A 22291-nucleotide genomic window follows, 5' to 3' on the forward strand; every position below is an offset into this window, starting at 1 on the left:
ATCACAAGCCAGCAGCCCGTGCTAGTGCATCAATTTGGCAGGAAACATACACTTTATAGTCAATGAAGGGAAAAGCAATTTATTTTTGATGTAGTTATCTCTGTGATAGGAAGAAAAAGGCAACATAATTTTAAGAATGTATTTCCTGGTGGGCTTCATTTTAAGATGGGCCAAAAATCCCTCTTAATTTATGAAAACATTGGCATCTTTTGAACTATAAACATGTTACTATGAACACTGACTATGTTACTGAAGAGGCAGTTCAGGACCACTTATATATGTACCAGAACCTTTAATGTGCAGGCAATCCATAGGAGAAGAAAATGCCAAGCCATTTAAAGTTTTCAAATATTTTACTGAAAATGCATATTGTACAATTAAGGTGTAACGACACGCCAGTGTGGGAAACCTCTGTAGGTATCATTTCTACAAATATGCTATGAATATAGAGTTCCTACATAAAACTATACAACTTACCAGATGTAATTCCTGTTATGTACCATACTCACAATCATCTTGAAGAATATGGACAAAAAGTGCTGGGTAACAAAAACAGGAGCCATGTGTGTTTTTAATAAATGAAAAACATGGCATTTCAGCTCAGTGGTAAAGCAGTAAATAAATCAGATGATCAGCTATCAAGTCATCATGTGAGAGAAAACAAAATTAGATCCTTACCTCATACTATATGTTGTCAGCTAACACTGTAGCAGTGATAGATGAATCACATAAATTAAATTCTCTCAAACAAAATTTATCCCATGTATTAGAAAAAAGGAGGTATGCCTAACATTGTGTCACGTTCCAAAGGTGAATTTTGCAAGTCAACGATATGACAGTTCAAGGAAGCATACATTTAATTGTTTCAACTTGATTTCTAATGCTCAAACTATTTACGTCAAAATTTACAGAAAATAAATCTCTATATCAACAGCTTAAAATAAATGACTTACCGAAAGTCCACTTCTGAACTGTGTAACTCCTATAAAGGTTTAAGTCTGTACCAATTAGAATGTCTTCAGTTATTAGTAACAGAGCATCCTAAATCAACTGGCTTAAAAATAAGTTTAGTCTCTCACAAAAGAAACAGTCCAAAGGAGGAGTGGCTACAAGGCTGGTTGGTTTAGTGGCTCAAAGACATCATCCAGGTCTCAGGGTCTTTCGGTCTTTCCGCTCAGGCCATGATGAAACTATAATCCATTGTTGAAAGACGGTTACCAGGCACCACATCCAGACAAGTTACTGTTCACCAAAATATTCCACTTCCCTTTGCTTGAATTCTTGGGCGTTTGAGAAAACCTTTTCTGGAAATGGTCTGTCAGGTATATCGTTTGTTTTATGTCTAGAATTGGGCCCTGTGACCACTGTAAACCAACTGCTGGCAACGAGAAGGGGAGTGTCATTGGTGAAAACTAATCAGGATTTATCTTACGTCCTTTTGAGGATAAATGGATAACCAGACTCAGCCAGTGGAGTGAGAAGGGAGTGACTAAGAAAGTCACTCGGCAATGTCTGCCACAAACCCTTATTAGAATGTGTTCTTATTTCATTCAGTAACAGGAAGGAGTAGAGCACAAGGTTTAAAAGCACTATGATATCAAACGAAAACACAGTTAATTCCTATGTTACACAGCATCGTGCTGTGCACTGTTATGTAAGTGTCCAAATAAAAAAAAGTAGGAAAGAAACAATAGATACAAATGGGAATATTTTACGTATGTCTTAAAACGGTATAGAGTGCAATGATTGATTTTCTCACTCCTGGAGAACTGTGCATTAACAATTTTAAATTACCTAAACAAAGTTTTCTATCTATTTTTATACATGGATATTTATCTCTCTGGCTGACTCAGGTACTGTTGAAAACATGATAAAAGCATTGGTCCTTTAGGGCTGATATTATTCATTAAGAATGATCAAATGCATTACATACTAGAGAAGAGTGCAAGAAAAAGTATACTTTATACCTATGAAATGATATTAACCTAGTGTTGTTTAGAATACTCTGACCATATGAATTACAAAATTAATAAGGATACAGTTTTTTTTTTTCAAACATGATTCAAAGTGAACATACAATTCCTGTAAGGTAATGTGATAAAAACAACCAACCCTCTACCCCAAACATAAATCCTATGTTCTTTGGGAACTGCTTACATGAGTTTAAGGTTACTGACATAACTAGCTATCCTGATGACGTTACAGCTTCTATTTACACAAGGAGTATGTTTATTCACAGCAGGAATCTTCTTTTTTTTTTCTTTTCAAATTTGCTGTTGTATCAGAAATACATCTTTTAGTATTAACAGTTTCCAAAGGTTTCTGTCTTCCACATTCCTTATATTGATAGATTTCCCCTTGGCTATGAATTCCCTGATATGCGAAACGGTTCCAATCCATGGCGACGTGTATATACATTCTTAATATTTATAAATTTTCACTTGTCTGTAGTCTAGTATTGTTATACCATGTGGTCTTGTTACAATCATGGTTTCCATTCTGTGAGTCTTCAGATTATGAGTCCAACACACAAGGGGATGTCCACAGTAACCTGTGTGAGCTCTCTGATGTACAAAGTGTTTGACTTCAGGCAGGAGTTTCTGATTCACTATTTTGAAAGGGTTCTCTGTTATAAAGTGAGGTCTGACTTCAGAGAAGCCTTCCCACATCTATTACGTTCATATTCCCTCTCCTGTGAATTCTCTGATGGCTGTTGAATGCTGATTTGTGGTAGAATTTTTTCCCACATTCAGTACACTCATAGGGTTTCTCTCCTGAATGAGTTCTGTAGTGTACAGTGAGGTATGACATCCGAGAGAAGGCTTTTCCACACTCATTACATTCAAAGGGTTTCTCTCCTGAATGAATTCGATGATGTATAGTGAGATAGGACATCTGAGAGAAGCACTTCCCACATTCATAACATTCATAGGCTTTCTCTCCTGTGTGTGTTCTCTGATGTCGATTAAGGGCTGAATTCTGGCAGAAGGTTTTCCCACATTCACTACATTCATAGGGCTTCTCTCCTGAATGAATTCTATGATGTATAGTGAGGTATGACATCTGAGAGAAGAATTTTCCACATATATAACATTCATAGGGCTTCTCTCCTTTGTGTATTCTCCGATGTCTACAAAGGGCTGAGTTCTGGTAGAAGGTTTTCCCACATTCACTACATTCATAGGGTTTGACTCCTGAATGAGTTCTATGATGTATAGTGAGGTATGACAACTGGGAGAATAACTTTCCACATTCGTTACATTCGTAAGGTTTCTCTCCTGTGTGCACTCTCTGATGTCTCATGAGGGCTGAATTCAGGTAGAAGGTTTTTCCACATTCATTACATTCATAGGGTTTCTCTCCTGAATGAGTTCTATAATGTACAGTGAGATATGACAACCGAGAGAAGAATTTTCCACACTCATTACATTCATAGGGTTTCTCTCCTGTGTGGGTCCTCAGGTGGGTCGTGAGAGTAGACTTGCGGCAGAAGCATTTCCCACATTCACTACACTTGTAGAGTTTCACACCTGTGTGAATTTTCTGATGGTCATTAAGTGCTGACTTCTGTGAGAAGGTTTTCCCACAGTCATGACAAACATAAGGTCTCTCTCCTGAATGTGTTCTCTGATGTTGTGTGAGGTGTGTCTTCTGGCAAAAGGATTTTCCACAGTAACTACATTCATAGGGCTTCTCTCCTGAGTGAGTTCTCTGATGCTGAATGAGGTGTAACTTCTGGTAAAAGTTTTTCCCGCATTCATTACATTCATAGGGCTTCTCCCCTGTGTGTGTTCTCTGATGCACAGTAAGGGTTCCCTTCTGGCAGAAGGATTTCCCACACTGATTACATTCGTAAGGTTTCTCTCCTGTGTGAGTCCTCTGATGTATAATAAATTTTGACTTTTTACAGAAGGATTTCCCACATTCACTGCATTCATAGGGCTTCATTTCCATATGAGATGCCTGATGTACAGTGAGGTCCGACATCTGAAGAAAGGCTATTTCAGATCCATTCCACTTATAGGGCTTTTCTTCCATGTGATTAACAAAAACAGTGTCCTTTTGGAAGGCTTTCTGGCATTCAATATATTCAAAAGGCTTCTCCAAAATATGAATTTTCTGATAAAGACTTTCTTCGTTTAGAGTATAAGGTTTCCCATTTTGATTAAATTCATAAGCTTTATCTCCTGGATGAGTTTTCTCAAGCTTAATATGGAGGAGCGATTTCCCACATCCACTACATTCATCAGCTTTCATTCTTGCATAGCTTCCATCGCTACTAATATATTCTGAAACAGACGCTAAACACTTTTCACAGGAGTCACAGAGGCTATTTCTATAGGCTGTTTTTCCTGAAGGAACAGCATTCGTTTCTACATCAAAAGTTTTACCAGGAACATTACCTCTCTCTTCAATTAGGGTCTCAGTGAACACAGTTTGTCTTGAAGGTTTATTTTCGCCTTCCTGGATTCTCTCTATTAGGTCATCAGCTTGCCAGACTTCATCTAAAGAGAGACAAAATTAACCAACTTTTGTACATCTTCCTATATATGAGATATGGAATGAGACTCATATGACTTGTGCACAAGCATCTCATTGTGAGTAGATGCTAGCTTCATGAACAGATGAAAATAATTCCAAGTGTACTTTTCTCCTTTATTCTTTTGCTTAAAATTACACACACACACACACACACACACACACACACACACACCCCTCTAGGAATGGAGAAAGAGGGAAGTAAACTGACAAAAACACATGCGCTTTTGATCTACTTTATATTTTGTTCAAAACTGGGTATAGAAGATAAAATATAGCACAGAACAATGATTGGTAGGCGAAGAATGCTGGATGAATGGCTGACGGGGTAGATACCGACAGAGCGATGAGGAGTGCTATTGGACAAGGAGGGTCAAAAGATGTATTCAATCAGGGATTTCTTTAGGGGGCGGGAAAGCTGTACTTTATACCATATCACTTGATACCAAGTTGAGAGAGATTACAACTGAAGGCGTTAGCACTGTATACTAAGATTTTTGTGGTAGCATTTTCACTAGACTACATCCTTCCAAACTATTTTGGCTTCTTTCCTCATTCCACGTAGTAGAATAAACTAAATCTCCTCATGTTTAACGGAAGAGCCCTATAACCAGGGCATTCGCCCTGTAATTCTGTTTCACTTGGATGAAGAATCTCAGGAATATATATATATCCTACAGGAAATATAAAAGAGTCCGCAGTGCTATAGACTTCTCTTGTGAGGATAGCGATGAGATCAACTGGAAACTTTACTATTCTAATGATGCTATGATTGAATGCTAAACTCATTCTGACCATGACATTCTACTTGTTCCTATTTGAACAGTATATTTAATATCATGAACTCTGGTGAGGTGGCCTAGAGCAAGCTACTTAGCAATTCCCTGTAGTCAGTATCCTTCACCTGCCAAATGGAAATAATGGCACCTACCTCAGAAGGTGGTTGTAAGATTGCAGCAGTTAATGAAGTGCTCAGAGCAGCATCTGGCACAAAACACATGCTTGATAAGCTTAGCAATTATTCTTCCCATCTTTCAATCTCCTGACCATTTCCTTAAGCCAGTCCCACCCTGACATACTACCATCACTTAATTCTCAATGTGAGTGCTTTCCCACTCCTGAGTAGCATTTAGTGTACAAACCTTACGAATCAGATCCCTGGCCAGGCATGGTAGCTCATGCCTGTAATCCCAGCACTTTGGGAGGCCAAGACAGGCGGATCACTTGAGGTTATAGGAGTTCGAGACCAGCCTGGCCATGATCGTGAAACCCTGTCTCTACTAAAAATACAAAAATTAGCCAGGCGTGGTGGTGGGCGCCTGTAGTCCCAACTACTCAGAAGGCTGAGGCAGGAGAATCGCTTGAACCCAGGAGGCGGAGGTTGCAGTGAGCCGAGATGGCGCCACTACACCCCAGCCTGGGCAACAGAGTGAGAATCTGTTCTCAAAAAACAAAACAAAACAAAACAAGCCAAAACAAATCAGATCCCTTACCATGCTCCTAAAATAGCAATTTTATTTTTACTTATCTTAGAAGTGTCTGGATGAACCTGACTACCGTACTTGCTATCATGCACATTCAGTGAAACGGTATCAACCGTATCCTCTATAACCTGTGCCTTCTCTGAACCCACTGCCAAAATATCAAGAGACCCAACAAGAAAAAAATCTGAGAAACAATACTTTTTGCCACCTGGGATCACTATATGATTCCAAGCTAGGATGACAGTCATCTACCAAAAATATTCTGTTGCAGGAAAAGCAAGCTATTTGTTGCACAAGGAGGGTCCTAAGATACATCCAAGTAGAGAGGTGTTTTGGAGGAAGTGGGTCTTCACTTTATACCTTCTCATGTTACATCAAGTTGGCAGAGACAGGTCACGATCTAAGGCATCCTTGCCTTATGCTAAGATCACTGTGTGTCTGATCAATGCCCAGCGCATTTCACCTCCAGTCTCCACCCTTATTGTTTCACTCAGTTTGCTTGACTTCCTGCCTTCATCTTCTCAAAACCTACCTTTGTAGGGGATTTCCATGCTTAAAAAAAAATACTTCTCAAATCCTTTCTCACCTCAATTAATTCCATTTCCCCTTGAAGTTGAGAATACTGTCTACAGAATCATTTTAGTACAAAGTGACAGCCTTGCATTGGGACATCAGCACTCCATGTAAAATGCTGAGTTTTAATTACTTCATGCAGCCCTGTTCTCTTTTTATTTATTTATTTATTTATTTATTTTTTTTTTTGAGACGCAGTCTCGCTCTGTCGCCCAGACTGGAGTGCAGTGGCCGGATCTCAGCTCACTGCAAGCTCCACCTCCCGGGTTTACGCTATTCTCCTGCCTCAGCCTCCCGAGTAGCTGGGACTACAGGCGCCAGCCACCTCGCCCGGCTAGTTTTTTGTATTTTTTAGTAGAGACGGGGTTTCACCGTGTTAGCCAGGATGGTCTCCATCTCCTGACCTCGTGATCCGCCCGTCTCGGCCTCCCAAAGTGCTGGGATTACAGGCTTGAGCCACCGCGCCCGGCCTATTTATTTATTTTTTGAGACAGAGTCTTGCTCTGTCACCCAGGCTGGAGGCAGTGGTACGATCTCAGCTCACTGCAACCTCCGCCTCCCGGGTTCAAGCGATTCTTCTGCCTCAGCCTCCCAAGTAGCTGGGATTACAGGCATGTGCCACCAGGCCTGGCTAATTTTTGTATTTTTAGTAGAGACAGGGTGTCACCATATTGGCCAGGGTGGTCTCATGATCTTGACTTCATGATCTTGACTTCATGATCCGCCCCGCTCGGCCTCCCAAAGTGCTGGGATTACAGGCATGAGCCACTGCACCCAGCCCTTGTTCTCTTAACCACAACCTTTCACCTAGGAAGGATGGTCCTATTTCCTTTGAACCTCTGAATAAAAATCAGATGAGCTATTCTTAATCTGAATCATATAGGTGTTTTTCCATTACTTGCAAAATATATGGGGATGTGACCCAGGCATGTATTATTTCTTTTTTCTTTTTTTTTTTTTTTTTGGTAGAGACAGGGTTTCACTATGTTACCCAGGCTGGTCGCAAGCGATCCTCCCACCTCAGCCTCCCAGGTTTGGGATTATAGGTGTGAGCCACTACATTTGGCCCAGGCATGCATATTCAGAAATAACTGCCTGCAAATTATTTCTGAATGGATGGACAAGAAAGTTCTTTCACCTGCCTGGCTTCTCAGATAATCAAAGAAAGAAATAAATGTCTCTCTATGTTACACATTACATCAAGGGATAACATGCCCTTTTCCTTGCAGGACTATGATCCAAGAGCAAAACAGCTCAAGCAAAACATAGACACTATCAAATAACAGATTACTTAATCAGACTCACTTCTTTATCATATCACCCCTGGGTGAAACTGAAGGTGGGGGAAGGGAGATACAGAAGTCATGATAAAAGTCAGGAAGGAAAAACTTCAGGGAGGGGTTGAAGATTTGAGATCAGACTTAAAGAATGTGTTATCTGGGGAAAGAAAGCACACCCTAAGGAAATGTAAAGCTGTAGGGACAATAGTCTCATGAAGAGAAGACATTAGGAGTGTGGACCAAATGGAGTTTAGTGAGAGTTTTGGGGAACAACAGAAAATTACTTTTTCCAGGCAATACAGGGCCAATATTGTTGAGATCCTTAAAGGACAAGAAATTAAATTCCCTTTAGGAAGTAAAATGTAACCAGCTATAGGCTTATCTTGGGAGGCTAGCGGTGATATCACCAGCTATAGGCTTATCTTGTGAGGCCAGCGGTGATAGCAACTAGAAACTTTAGATGAAGACATACTGCACATCCAACTAGGACTCATAGTAATCCAGGCATGAGAGAATCTAGTCCTTGTTTACATTAACTCAAAGGAAACTGAGGATATACAGAGGACAACTGAAGACATTTCACACTGGACAAAATCCAGTAATCCAGAGAGATTAGTAATATCTGATGAGAATTTCAGTGGTTTCACAGGGACCACTATAGAAAAAGAAGAGATTAGTATAGTTTAGTAAATAAAGGGAAGTGGAAAGGTGATTAGTAATTATAATTCGGAATAGGTCATGATCAGTTTCCAGGACTGATGAGAACAAGAGCAGCTCTGTAACTGCTATCACAGAAAAGCCCAGACTTTGGTGGTAGAGACGTCATCCCGGGTGCGAGCAACATAAAATAAAAAACAAACCCTAACAACTTGGCACTGGAGGCACCCTTTGAGAAACTCATAATGCGAGGAAATCACAGTAGTTAGAAACAGACCCTTTAAAGACATTTCTAGAGGTGGTGGAAGCATAAACCAGACTTCATTTATGTATATAATACTTACTAAGCACCTGCCATGACAGGGTATCATTCAAGGCATTGGGAACAGAACAGAAAATAAGAAACAAGATGAAAACGAGCACTTGGTTAAAGAGGGAGACCCAGGTACTGCAGTCACCAAATTTCAGGAGGGCTGGGTCTCAGGAATGAGCAGCACTGTCCAATGAAGTACAGGTGCACATGTCAAGTGGCAGACTCCACTGGCTTAGGCACAGGATGGGGACTTTGGAGTCTAACCTCAAAGAAAGAAAAGTACAAAGTAGAACAGGGTCCAGAAACAAGTCTCGGGCACTGCACGGTAAAGATAAAAAAACCCAGAAGTTACAAAGAACACAAGAATCACATAAGTTTTTTTAAATGTCAGACTTATTAACACCTAAAATATAATCCATGATGATGGCTTCTGAAAATGCTAGAAGAGCAAGCAAAGACCCAAAGTTTAAGAGAACAACGGATGTGACTAGAATTGTATTCCGGGGAGTGGCAAGCACAGAAAAGCTCCATCAATGTAAGTTCTTACAGGGAAGGAAGAAGGCTTTGGGAGTGAGATTTAGATTCATAGATCATATAAGCAACTATCTCTAGTCACTTCTGAAGGTTTGGGACCATTAAAAAATCCCTGGGAAAAACACTCCCAAGTTACCGATCTCCTCACTGCCTCCACTAACACACCTGGATAGCTCTGAAGTAGGAATTCTCCTTCTACTATCCATGGCTCTTCTCCTTGCTCCAACTTGCTGATAACATCCGGTTTGATAATGTGATACCCTGTTAATGAGAAATGAAAGAGAACTTGAGCCCAGCCGGTTGGCTTCAGGGTCTCTGTCACACGGGGAAAAGGCCATTTGTGCTTTATCAAAATCAGAACTTTTCACGGGGAAAATCAAGACCAAAATGCCCTGCCTGGTGCCCAAAACAGATTACTCACATTTGTCCCATCAAATTTTAAGTTAAAGTCATTAAATTTGTGAGAAATCCCATGTATTTTAGCAACTGAGAAAGCAAGCTATCCTCACCCACGGAAACTAGATTGCTGTAGTTCTCCAGCATCACATCCCTGTAAGTTATCTTCTGCTCAGGGTCCAGCTGCTGCCACTCCTCCTGGGTGAAGTCCACAGCCACATCCTTGAATGACACTGGCCCCTGAAATGGCACCGTGATTGGAATTGGGTGACGTGAAAGAGGCACATAGGGACAAGATCTTACCATGCTCACTGGCAAAATTAACCATGAACATTGTATACCTTTATTTTATGTTACCGACTGTCGAAGGAAAACAAACATATCAGAAATACACTGTTCTGAGGTTCATTCGGTATACATAAAAAAAAAAAAACAACAACAACTGGGATTGCATGGTGAGCCAGCAACAATCCTGGCTGCTGGGGACTCTTAACACCAGCAGGCACGAATCTCACCCCTGAGGAGCACAGGCCTGGGGACACTCACAGAACCCCAGGATGTACCCTGTTCCTTTGCATATTCTTCAATTTGCTTCCAGAACATTAATAATGTTGGTTCTCCTCTTACCTCCCTGGTCACTCCTTCTCAGCCCTTTGCTGGCTCCTCCTCTACTGCAAGTCATCCTGAATGCTGTGGGCCCTACGGCTGTGTTGAGTCTTTTTCTCTTTGCTGTCTATAATTGCTGCTTTCATGGTGAGCCCACCTGCTTCCTGGCTAATTTAATTACCATCTATACACCAACAATTTCCAAATTTACATCATCAGCCCAGGCCTCTCTCCTAAATTCCAGAAACATACGTCCGAGATGGCAAACTCAACATCCCTAAAATTCAATTGCTGTTCCTGTTCAAACCTGCTCCTCCTATGGCTACTACTGAAACCAACCCACAGTATTTGCCACAATTACCAAAATAACCAACAGGCTGGGCAACACACATTCTAGTTTTGTATTTTACTGCCGAGTTACCAAGCCTACAGCAGTTCAGAATGCAGCCTGCTACATGAATTATCAGTAATAGCTTGGTTCACCATGTTTTCCTAATTCCCAGCTGGGAACCCCAAATTTCCTTTCTTCCCATGGTACACGTTCTAGGAGAAAGGAATATTCCTGAGGAGGAACAGACAGCTGACCTGGAAACTGTCGAAACCGCATCTAGAAATGTGTATCTTCTGAATAAAGTGTCCCATTCACAAGTACTCACACTAGCCATTAGAACTGTTTCCTTTAATATCACCCCTCTAAAATAAAGAGAATAATGCTACCTATACATAATACCAGTATGAAATGGACTAGTCCACAAAAAGCACTTAGCATAGTTTTTTGGATAAAACACATACTTATCAATGAAATCTACTGTTATTGTCGACTTTCTACGGTGCCTCTGACCACTTTCCAAATTAGGACAGAAAATTAACCATAAAACACAGAATTTTAAACAACTGAAGGTTATGTGGTTATTTATGTAACTGGCAAGAAAGAATCGTAAAACAGTATCTGTGTGTTAAGAACAAAGAGGCTGAGATGATTTCAAGAAAATATGGTAGCAGGAATGGTATAGAAGATGTGGAAGGAAAGGCTATGTCATGTTCAGAGCTATGTAAGATGATGACAAACTCCTGATGTTGACTGAACATCTTAGGTTTTATATGTGGAATGATCCGTGAGTGCAAGATGGGGTTTACTGACTCCCTGAGACGCCATGCCATTCTCTCCCAGCTCTAGATACAGCGGTATCCACAGACAGGCCTGGCTGGCCTGGGAAGGATCAGGGCTGAGAGCATCCAGCTGCTGATGGGACACACACTGGGGGAAGAAGTGGGTCCCACCCCAGCCAGATGAATCCAGGTGGAAGACTGTCCCAGCAGGTGATGAGAACCTCCTGGAGAGCAATAGCTGAGCTTCCAGAAACTCTGTGCACACTTTGTTCAGACGTTGCCTGCCATGATGAGGATCAGGGGAGTCTGGAAGTTCACGTATGGCATTGCCCTGCCTTGCTGAGCAATAGCAACTTGTTTATTTCTTAGGAAATAAGCCTGGTTTCCTTTATGCAAGTGGTAGACCCCTGCTTAGTGTGTCCACCTGGTATCTGTCAGGATGGTCACTGTGCAATGGTTGAAAACGGGCAAAGGACTTTCCAGAAGGACTCATAAGAGGAAAAATGGGATGAAAGTCATCAGCTCAGGAGAAGTCACAAAAGCAAAGCAAACAAATGAAAGTAGAGGAGTAACGAGACCACATGTATCTATGACTACAATAACTGTGAACACATAAAATCTCTATTTTATTTTTTTATTTTCTTTTTTTTTTAATCTCTATTGTAAACCAGAATCCCTCTTACAATAAAAATATGCCAGGGACACAATCTTGACCAAAAACATACTTAGAAATAAGCAAACCATTTCAGTCACACTTCTGTCCTATAGATTGTATATAATGTATTTGTTTTTGAGTCTTTCCATTAAGAGATTCTAAGCGATCTTCCTAATATTTAATTCTTTTTAGAATCCCCTTAGCTAGGAGAGTCCTCCTCTTTCTGGCATTTCAGCTAGACACCCTTGAGTATCCTTGACTCAATCCCCTCAACCCCCCACTGCCTTTCTTGTTTTTCACATTGTCAGTCTCTATTAATTTCATCCTTTCAACAGATGACACGCTTTCCCAATTAGAAGGCTTGGAATTCTCTGTAGGACAAAACCACAACTCAGTCCAGCATTGGGGGCTCCTGGGTCCATCTGGGTATTTATCTGCATTCCCATCCCTCAGTCCCTTAACAGGAAGTTCAAATTCTAAGGAAGCAAAAATCGCACCAGCCCTCCAGGACTCCTACTCAGGCCGCTAATGCTGGTCTCCTGAGTGTCTTTACAAGCCTCTGCCACTAACCCAAATTATTCCAGGGCTGGCAAATCCCTTCCTTGAATGACTGAATCACAATACTTTGATGGTGCATTCATTTGTTCATTCATTCATTCGAGATAGGATCTTGATCTGTTGCCCAGGCTGGGGTGCAGTGGTACAATCATAGCTCACTGCAGCCTCATATTCCTGGGCTCAAGTGATCCTCCTGCCTCAGCCTCCCGAAGTGTTGGCATTACAGGTGTGAGCCACTATGCCCGGCTGAGGATGCATTTTAAATCAGACTTCTACTTCATCATCACTTCAGAGTTTCCCAGGCATTGACCAGAACGACTCCCACCATCTCCCATAATTATATCCACGAATTACCTCCTCCAAGGAGAACATAAGCACCTTGAGAGAAACAAGTGCCTCTTAAAATCATATCCCAAACCCCAAGAGAAATGATGTTGTTAGTGTCTAAGAAAAAAAAGACAAAATGCTAGCTGAGGAGAAGGTCACAGAGCCAAGCAAGGAGGGCGCGCTTCCTCTGGGACTCCTGAAGCCCCAGAACAGCAGGTGTCTGCGTGGTAGACTGGCCGCTGCTCTAATCGCTTTCAGCTGAGAAGCACCAGTATCATGACACAAGCTCCCAAAACAGTAGGATGTTATGTTTACATGGCAGGAAATGAGATGGGATTTCAAACAGAAGGAAAGGATGGTCCTCGCGGCTGGCTGAGCATGTGTGCGATGGTCGGGACGGAGCTGCACACCCGGCCCAAAACCCGGCCCTCACCCCTCACTGTTGGCTGATGAGCTATTTCCCTGAGAAAAGAAGCAAACAGGGATGCTATGTCTACCCTCTTCTCTAACCACCTCCTGGGACGCCTCCAGCTGTTTGCACCTCTGTCCCCTCTAGCTGACTCGAGGCCCCGCAGTCCATTCCCACTCCAAGGGCAACAACTATTTTTCATTCTCGACAGAATCACCAGCGCTATTTCTCAGTCTTTCTTGGGCTGGACTCTTAACAGCATTTGACACAGTTGATCACCTGTCCCTGAAGCTTCTCATTCCCTTGGCTTTAGAAACTGCACACTCCTGGTTCTCCCTCTAGCCTGACCAGTAGCACCTTCCCAGTCCCCACTTCTCTATCAGACTGCACATGGGAGAGCACCAGATTCATCTCCCAAACTCCACAAACACACACAACCAGATTCGTCTCCCAGACTCCACATACATACACACACCTGCCGCCTCGATGCTGCCACTCATGGCATACTAACACAGCTCCCAAACTACACACATGTGCGCGCACACACACACCTGCCTTCCTGATGCTGCCACTCACTGCATACCAACACAGCCCAAATTTTAAACATCTGAAACCTAATTCTGGCCTTTTCTCAAGCCTGCTTTACCCACAGTCTTCCTCATCCCAGCTTAAGGCAACCTCATTTTCGTAGTAGCCACTCTGGGAGCCTCGCAAGTGCTTTTCCCATGGGAGAAGCATGATATGGTGAAAACTTTAGCAGAAATACTCGATATGGGAAATGCAATATGCCTGGGCTCGTGGAGGAAAGTAGCGGCATAGAAAAAAAATCTCTACGACAGTAGAGAAACCAAAAAATAAGCTATTTTAACGACAGCGGAGAGGGGATACGAGACAGGATAAAAACCATCTAGATTCTGCTGGGCGCGGTGGCTCACACCTGTAATCCCAGCACTCTGGGAGGCCGAGGTGGGCGGATCACGAGGTCAGGAGATCGAGACCATCCTGGCTAACAAGGTGAAACCCTGTCTCTACTAAAAATACAAAAACAAAAATTAGTCGGGCGAGGTGGCGGGCACCTGTAGTCCCAGCTACTCGGAAGGCTGAGGCAGGAGAATGGCATGAACCCGGGAGGTGGAGTTTGCAGTGAGCCAAGATCGTGCCACTGCACTCCAGCCTGGGTGACAGAGCGAGACTCCGTCTCAAAAAAAAAAAAAACCATCTAGATGTGACATTAACAAACTGAAACAATCACGAGGTCAGAAAATGGACAAGTTTAGAAAGAATCCCGTCTTTCTCGATAGGGCTACAGGCTGGACGATGGAACAATGAACCAATAGGAACAAGAGAAGGCATAGGTGGGGGGCTCCAAATAATGATTCTGAACCTGCTGCATCTATGACCCTGAGGGGTCCTTTGGACCCACTCCAAAGAAATGCTGAGCAGGTGGCTGGCCAGTTCTATGTGGGAAAACCAACACAGAGCTGGTGGTCAGAAGCACAGGAGGGTGACATCAGATAGGTACAGAGTCATGAGCCAAGAGTGGACACTAACACATGAAGAAGACCAAAGAAATCATCAATTTCAAGAAGCAGGCAAGAAGAGAAATGGCACTGAAACTGACAGAGCAAACTGCAGAGTGGGCCAAGGCAAAGACACAAATGTGCACTAAGAGCGTGTGCTAGACTACTGGCAACATTTACTCTAACAAGGTTAGGGGAGTGATAGGGACAGGACCAAGACCACAGGCTATGGGATAAAATGGGCATCTATGCCAGAGATTTATTATGGTCCTTTCTGCTGTGCAACCCAGATAAACTAAGGGAAATAAATATTTAGGGAGATGGCTAGGCATGGTGACTCACACCTGTAATCCCAGCACTTTGGGAGGCCAAGGTGGGCAAATCACTTGGCACTTGAGGTCAGGAGTTCGAGACCAGCCTGGTCCAAGTACTTCTGAAACCCCGTCTCTAGTAAAAAAAAAAAAAAAAATAGAAAAATTAGCTGGGAGTGGTGGCAGGTGCCTGTAATCGCAGCTACTTGGGAGGCTAAGGCAGGAGAACTGCCTGAACCCAGGAGGCAGCGGTTGCAGTGAGCTGATAGTGCCCCTGCACTCCAGCCTGGGCAACGGAGTGAGACTCCATCTTTAAAAAAAAAAAAAAAAGAAAGAAAGAACTATTTAGGGAGACTAATTTAAGGGTGAGAAGGCCATTTCTGCAAAGGATAGAGCAGTAAAAAGAATCTACCTTTGGCCAGGCGCGGTGACTCACACCTGTAATCCCAGCACTTTGGGAGGCTGAGGCAGGCGGATCACGAGGTCAGGAGATCGAGACCATTCTGGCTAACACGGTGAAACCCTGTCTCTACTAAAAATACAAAAAATTAGCTGGGCGTGGTGGCGGGCACCTGTAGTCCCAGCTACTGGGGAGGCTGAGGCAGGAGAATGGCGTGAACCCAGGAGGCAGAACTTGCAGTGAGCCAAGATCGCGCCACTGCACTCTAGCCTGGGCGACAGAGCGAGACTCTGTCTCAAAAAAAAAAAAGAAAAGGCCGGGCGTGGTGGCTCAAGCCTGTAATCCCAGCACTTTGGGAGGCCGAGGCGGGCGGATCATGAGGTCAGGAGATCGAGACCATCCTGGCTAACACAATGAAACCCCGTCTCCACTAAAAATACAAAAAAATTAGCCGGGCGTGGTGGTGGCGCCTGTAGTCCCAGCTACTCGGGAGGCTGAGGCAGGAGAATGGCGGGAACCCGGGAGGCGGAGCTTGCAGTGAGCCGAGATCGCGCCACTGCACTCCAGCCTGGGCGACAGAGCGAGACTCCGCCTCAAAAAAAAAAAAAAAAAAAAAAAAAAAATCTACCTTTGAGACAACACTGTTTTAGTTACTAGAAATATTACAGGCTGGGCACAGTGGCTCATGCCCAGCACTTTGGGAGGCCAAAGCGGGTGGATCACCTGAGCTCAGGAATTCGAGAGCAGCCTGGCCAACATGGCAAAACCCCGTCTCTACTTTAAAAAAAAAAAAAAAAAAAGGCCTGGTGTGGTGGCAGGTGCCTGTAATCCCAGCTACTGGAGAGGTTGAGGCAGGAGAATCACTTGAACATGGGAGGTGGAGGGTGCATTGAGCTGACAGCGCCACTGCACTCCAGCCTGGCGACAGAGCCCAAGACTCAGTCTCAAAAAAAAAAAAAAAGAGGCAAGAATTGCAGTGATTCAAGAGTTATTATTTAGGAAGGCTGTTGATAATGATCTCAAAGGAATCTTTAAAATTCATGCAAAAACAAAAGTGATTTTGCTTACGGTCAATGTAAGTCAAGGAATGGATGGTATTTATCATTTTTTGTGATAAATGGCGAGAACATGAGAAGCTAGTACTCTGGCTTCAAGAACTCTTTAAGGATCACGCTATCTGCGCATATGAATATGATAAAAACGCTTGGTGCTGATGGCTACACTGTTTTGTCTGACCAAATCTTGTATCTATTTCTACTTTCTCATTTTAAAATTTGAACCCTTAATCTCCTCCTAAGGTGTATTGTAAATCAGAGTAGAGAATAAATACACGAACAGAAACACTCACCAGGGATTTATTCATTTTCTGCTGCTCTTGGAAAAATCTGGAGGACTGTGAAAGTGGAGGCAGGTCTGGGGAAGGAAAACCCAAAACATGAAGTTACGAGAGGTCTCGCCTGCCAAGGCAGTCATCTCCCGCCTAAAACCTATATAGAAAGTTCCATGAAGGGCATCCTATGGGAGACTGTCCCTTTAAGCCTTCAGAAGGGACTGGAAAATGATCAGGAGGAGGACCCATCTGCACATTTGTAACTCTCATATGGCTACGTTGTGACTGACTGGATGAGATTGTCATGGTGAATGAATACTGGATCCTACTGAAATAATCTGCCATCATTAAATGTAAGATTTAAAAAGGAATTCTGGTAACCAGCCCGGCCAACATGGTGAAACCTCATCTCTAGTAAAAATACAAACATTAGCCGGGCATGGTGGCGGGTGCCTGTAATTCCAGCTACTCGGGAAGCTGAGGCAGGAGAATCGCTTAAACCTGGGAGCGGAAATGGCAGTGAGCTGGGATCGCGCCGCTGCACTCCAACCTGGGCAACAGAGCGAAACTAGTCTCAAAAACAAACAAAAAAGGAATTCTGTAATACTCATCTATTAGTCTTTTAAATAAAGATCAGAAAATCCACAGGATGCCCTAAATAAAGGAATACATTCGGCATGATTAGGTCTTTATTTGCAGGAACTTCAGTGGGCTGCTCAAAAGGATCTTTTATTGAACTTACTCTCACTTAACTAGGATACAGGGGACAGAATACTGGCCTGGGAGATAAAACTCCTGAGTTCTACTATGAGCAGCTCCACCCACAAAACCTCGGACAAGTCACCCACCTGCTACGGCCCAGTCTCTTCCCCTAGCAAATGAGGCAGCAAGAGAATCCCTGCAGACTATTCCTGTGCTACAATGTATGATTCCATAAGAGCAGACTTAAGGGGGAATCAGCACTTAAATGAGAGAACACATGTGCTCACGGACGTTTAGATACGGTCGCAATCTGGAGCAGGGAGAGGAGGAAGAGCTGTTGGGGTGAGGGGGGAGTGGAGACAACGTCCGCAGCTGAGGCTGGTAACACCCCCCCGCCCAGTCCCTGTAAGCCTCGTCGTCGCCGGACCCTGCCCTCAAACCCTCAAACCCAAACACATGTCTCTCCTGCAAGCGATCGAGACCCTCCGCTGCCCCTCACTCTAAGGTCCCCGCCACGCGGTGACTTCACCCAGGCCCTTCTCGACCCTGGCCCGCGAACCCACGACCTACCCTCCTGGGGCTCCGCAGCCTCTGCCCCACGGCTCCCGAGAGGCCGGGGCGGGACTGCTGTCGCGGGCGCGCGTCTGCTCGCGAGGTCCCCTCCTCTCCACCTCAGCAAGGCCGTTCTGCTCCCGAGGAGCCCGTGCCGGGCCTACGGGACAAATCCAGGCGGGGCGTCCCTCCTGGAGCCCAGATCCGGCTCCCTGGGGCTCACCGTCCTGCGGAGCCGGGGCCGGGCCGTCGAGGACGCACACGGATCGGGTCCGGGTCCCGCCGCCCCTTCGCTTCCGCCGCGGACACCGCCCGGCCGGCCCCTCGGGCCCCAGCGCCGTCGGCTCCGGGGGTCGTGCTCGGGGATCAACGCTTGAGCCTCCGCCTGGCCCGCGCGAACCCTGGCCCGCACAGCCCCGCGCCCGCTTGGGTGCCGGCCCGGGTCTTCCGCGCCCAGCCTCGCAGACTCCGCGATTCTCGCCCACCGGAGGCCAAAGCCTGGGAACTAGGGCGAGCGGTGACCTGGGGACGCACAGGAAGCGAGGACAGTGCGGCGGCGACACGCATGCGCGAACACGCACACAGAGCGGGGTGCACACGCGCAGGAATGCATCGGAAGTCCGCCTCCGGGGACCCGCCGCAGGTCCCAGGATAAATACAGTGACTCTATTTCCCATGAGCCTATGCGCTCCCCAAATTTAGGAACTGTCTTAAATGTCTCTATCTGGTCTAGCGGTTGAAAGGCTCTATGCTAAGAGAACTGGCAACCCGGTATCCCAGACTCAAATTTCTCCTTAGTTTAAGGGAACGTCTTCATGGGGATGTCTTGACTATCTTTAAGGGAACGTCTAGAAAGTCTCTGCTTCAAGTAGCGTCTTGTAGACTGTGCCCGGGCCAGTCCTGCCTTACCCGAGAGCTCAAGGCTTAAAATCAATGTCCATGTGCAACCATGACAAGTGGAACAAGAGGGTGCATCATACTAGCTTATGATTACAATGACACATTTAACGAAAACATTAGTAAATAGAGCCCATGGATGAAATAATAGAAGATTAGCCTGGGACAGGATACCATCCTCGCCCCAACAAGGAAAAAAGGAATTCCAGCTTTTCCAAATCACTTTGAATTTGTGATAGCTAGAAAACTCAGAGAATATGTACAGAATTGAAAGAAGAAAAAAATTACCCAGAACTCTACTTCCTGAAGAGGATGAGGCAAGCAGAAGAAGAAATTTGCGTTGTAATGGAAAACGAAGCACATTAGAAAGCCATGTTACTTGATTCCAACCCTGTTGATTATCTTTGAGGTACTTTACACCTCTTTGAAAACTGTAGGTAATTGATGCAAGTTATGTTCTGTCTAGTGGAAGTTGGTTGACTTCCGACAATCCCCACTAGAGAAAATCCAGTTTTGACTGCATTTCTCCATTTACATAATCATTTCAATATTCCTGATCTGCAAATATGTCTGTTTCTCAGATTCGCTCTCTCTCTTTTTTTTTTTTTTTTTTTTTTAATTTTGAGACAGGGTCTCACTCCGTTGTGCATGCTGGAGTTCAGTGGGGAGATCCTGGCTCACTGGTTCAAGCAATTCTCCTGCCTCAGCTTCCCAAGTAACTGGGATTTCAGGTACACACCACCACGCCCGACTAATTTTTGAATTTTTGGTATAGACGGGGGTTTCACCATGTTGGCCAGGCTGGTCTCAAACTCCTCACCTCAAGTGATCCACCCACCTCAGCCTCTCAAAGTGTCGGGATTACAGGCATGAGCCACCATGTCCAGTCCTCAGATTCTCTTTTGAACCAGTTGTAATATCTGCCGATTTCCTCTTGAATTAAATAAAATCTTTAGCATGTGTTCATTTCTGTATATCTGTATAAGAGTCATGATTTTACTTTCATGTTTTAAGGTTTTCCAGGTCTTCAGAGAAGTCGCCGATGGAATCACATGACTGAGCCAGGAAAACCTCAGGATTGGAGTGCCTCATGAACGGTTGAAGCCCAGGTGAATCTTTTCTTCGCTCCCAGGAATGAGTCCAAAGTGCCAATAGAAATTTGCTGGCTTCTCACTTTTCAGTAATTTCCCCATTTACCAATTCTGTGTTTTACTTTGGTTTGGGTTTGTTTACAGTGCTAGCTTCACTGTTGGTAATTTGTTTGTTGTTGTTGTTTCGAGGCAAAGTCTCGCTCTGCCACCCAGGCTGGAGTGCAGGGGTACGATCTCAGCTCACTGCAACCTCTGCCTCAACCTCCTGAGTAGCTGGGACTATAGGTGTATGCCACCATGCCCAGCTAATTTTTGTATTTTTAGTAGAGACGGGGTTTTTCCGTATTGGCCAGACTCGTCTCGAACTCCTGACCTCAGGTGACAGACCCGCCTTAGCCTCCCAAAGTGCTAGGATTACAGACGTGAACCACCGCGCTGGGCTAGGAATTTGGTTTTATGGTCTGAACACATGGTGATCTCTGTAATGAGATCAATGTTTGCAGAGATTTAGTCTCTATTGGATGAGAGACCACAGAGTCTGATTTGTTATTCTATTTGTCTGTTTACTTTGAGCTGAAATCAATTAAGAATTTCATGCCCACTGGGAGGAGAAGAGCTCTTTGATATCTGGAAGGGTGAGTTTTTTGCATTTTTGTGTTTACTCTTTGAAGGAGTGGCCTACCCCTCCACACCTGTGGGTGTTTCTCGTTAGGTGGAACAAGAGACTTGAGAAAAGAAATGAGACACAGAGACAAAGTATAGAGAAAGAAAAAGTGGGCCCAGGGGACCGGCGCTTAGCATACAGAGGACCCACGCCGGCACCGGTCTCTGAGTTCCCTAGTATTTATTGATAATTATCTTTACCATCTTAAAGATAAGGGAGTGGCAGGATAATAGGATCATTGTAGGGAGAAAATCAGCAGTAAGACATATGAATAAAGATCTCTGTGACATGAATAAGTTTAAAGGAAAATGCTGTGCCTTGATATGCATATGCAAACATCTCCATAAACCTTTTAGCAGCATTGCGCCAGCAAGTCCCACCTTTTGCCGTAAGGCGGTTTTCTCCTATCTCAGTAAACAAAGCATACCATCGCGTTTTACATCGAGATGTTCCATCGCCCAAGGACGGGCAGGAGACAGATGCTTTTCTCTATCTCAACTGCCAACAACCGCCAAAAGGCCTTCTTTCCTCTTGTGCTAGTCCCCTCAGCACAGACCCTTCACGGGTGTCAGGCTGGGGGACGATCAGGTCTTTCCCTTCCCACGAGGCCATATTTCAGACTATCACATGGGGAGAAACCTTGGACAATACTTAGCTTTACTAGGCAGAGGTCCCTGCGACCTTCCGCAGTGTACATGTCCCTGGGTACTTGAGATTAAGAGAATGGTGATGACTTTTAACCAGCAAACTGCCTTCAGGCACTTGTTTAACAAAGGCACATCCTGCACAGCCCAAAATCCATCAAACCTTGAGTCACCACAGCACATGTCTCTTGCAAGGACAAGGTTGGGGGTAGGGTCACAGATTAACGGCATCTCAAATACAGAACAAAATGGAGTCTCTTATGTCTACTTCTTTCTATATAGACACAGTAACAGTCTGATCTTTCTTTCTTTTCCCCACACTCTTGACCCATGTGTGAAATTTTAGAAGTGAAGCTCTAAGATCTATTTCTTTGTATGTCTATGTGTCTGTAATTTCGAAAGGTCTTTACCTCTGATTGCGTGAGTGTCTAATGTTTTTCCGCCTCTAAATGGTATTAAAGTAGATACAGAGTTAGTTTGTTTGTCTTTGAGACAGGGTCTCACTCTGTCACCCAGGCTGAAGTGCAGTGTGTGCGATCACAGACCACTGCAGCCTCAACCTACCTGGGCTCAGGTGTTCCTCCCACCTCAGCCTCCCAATTAGCTGGGACTACAGGTGTGCACCACCATACCCAACTAATTTTTATATTCTTTATAGAGATGGGGTTTTGCCATGTTGCCCAGGATGGTCTCAAACTCCTGGGCTCAAGCAATCCTTTCACCTCAGCCTCCCAAAGTG

The 22291-nt window shown here is 44.2% G+C and overlaps 1 protein-coding gene across 1 annotated transcript; it reads right to left on the bottom strand.

Moving 5' to 3' along the window:
• Positions 1-339: 339 nt before the first annotated feature.
• On the bottom strand, positions 340-18829 carry ZNF12 (zinc finger protein 12). Its single transcript, XM_050783972.1, has 5 exons — positions 18275-18829; positions 17021-17085; positions 9890-10016; positions 9546-9641; positions 340-4505 (listed from the first exon to the last, which is right to left on the bottom strand). Exons 2-5 carry the CDS (start codon positions 17033-17035, stop codon positions 2650-2652), a joined length of 2094 nt encoding a protein of 697 aa, XP_050639929.1. The 5' UTR covers positions 17036-17085; positions 18275-18829; the 3' UTR covers positions 340-2649.
• Positions 18830-22291: the final 3462 nt, after the last annotated feature.

Source organism: Macaca thibetana, chromosome 3 (genome assembly GCF_024542745.1).
Source record: "Macaca thibetana thibetana isolate TM-01 chromosome 3, ASM2454274v1, whole genome shotgun sequence".
Classification (NCBI taxonomy): Eukaryota; Metazoa; Chordata; class Mammalia; order Primates; family Cercopithecidae; genus Macaca; species Macaca thibetana.

Excerpts from the sequence above, each read along its gene's own strand:
- ZNF12 (XM_050783972.1), bottom strand. Across the intron at positions 9,642-9,889 it reads CAGCAATCTAGTTTCCGTGG|GGTATCACATTATCAAACCG; the intron begins GTGAGGATAGCT and ends TCTCATTAACAG. Across the intron at positions 4,506-9,545 it reads CCTACTTCAGAGCTATCCAG|ATGAAGTCTGGCAAGCTGAT; the intron begins GTGTGTTAGTGG and ends GTCTCTCTTTAG.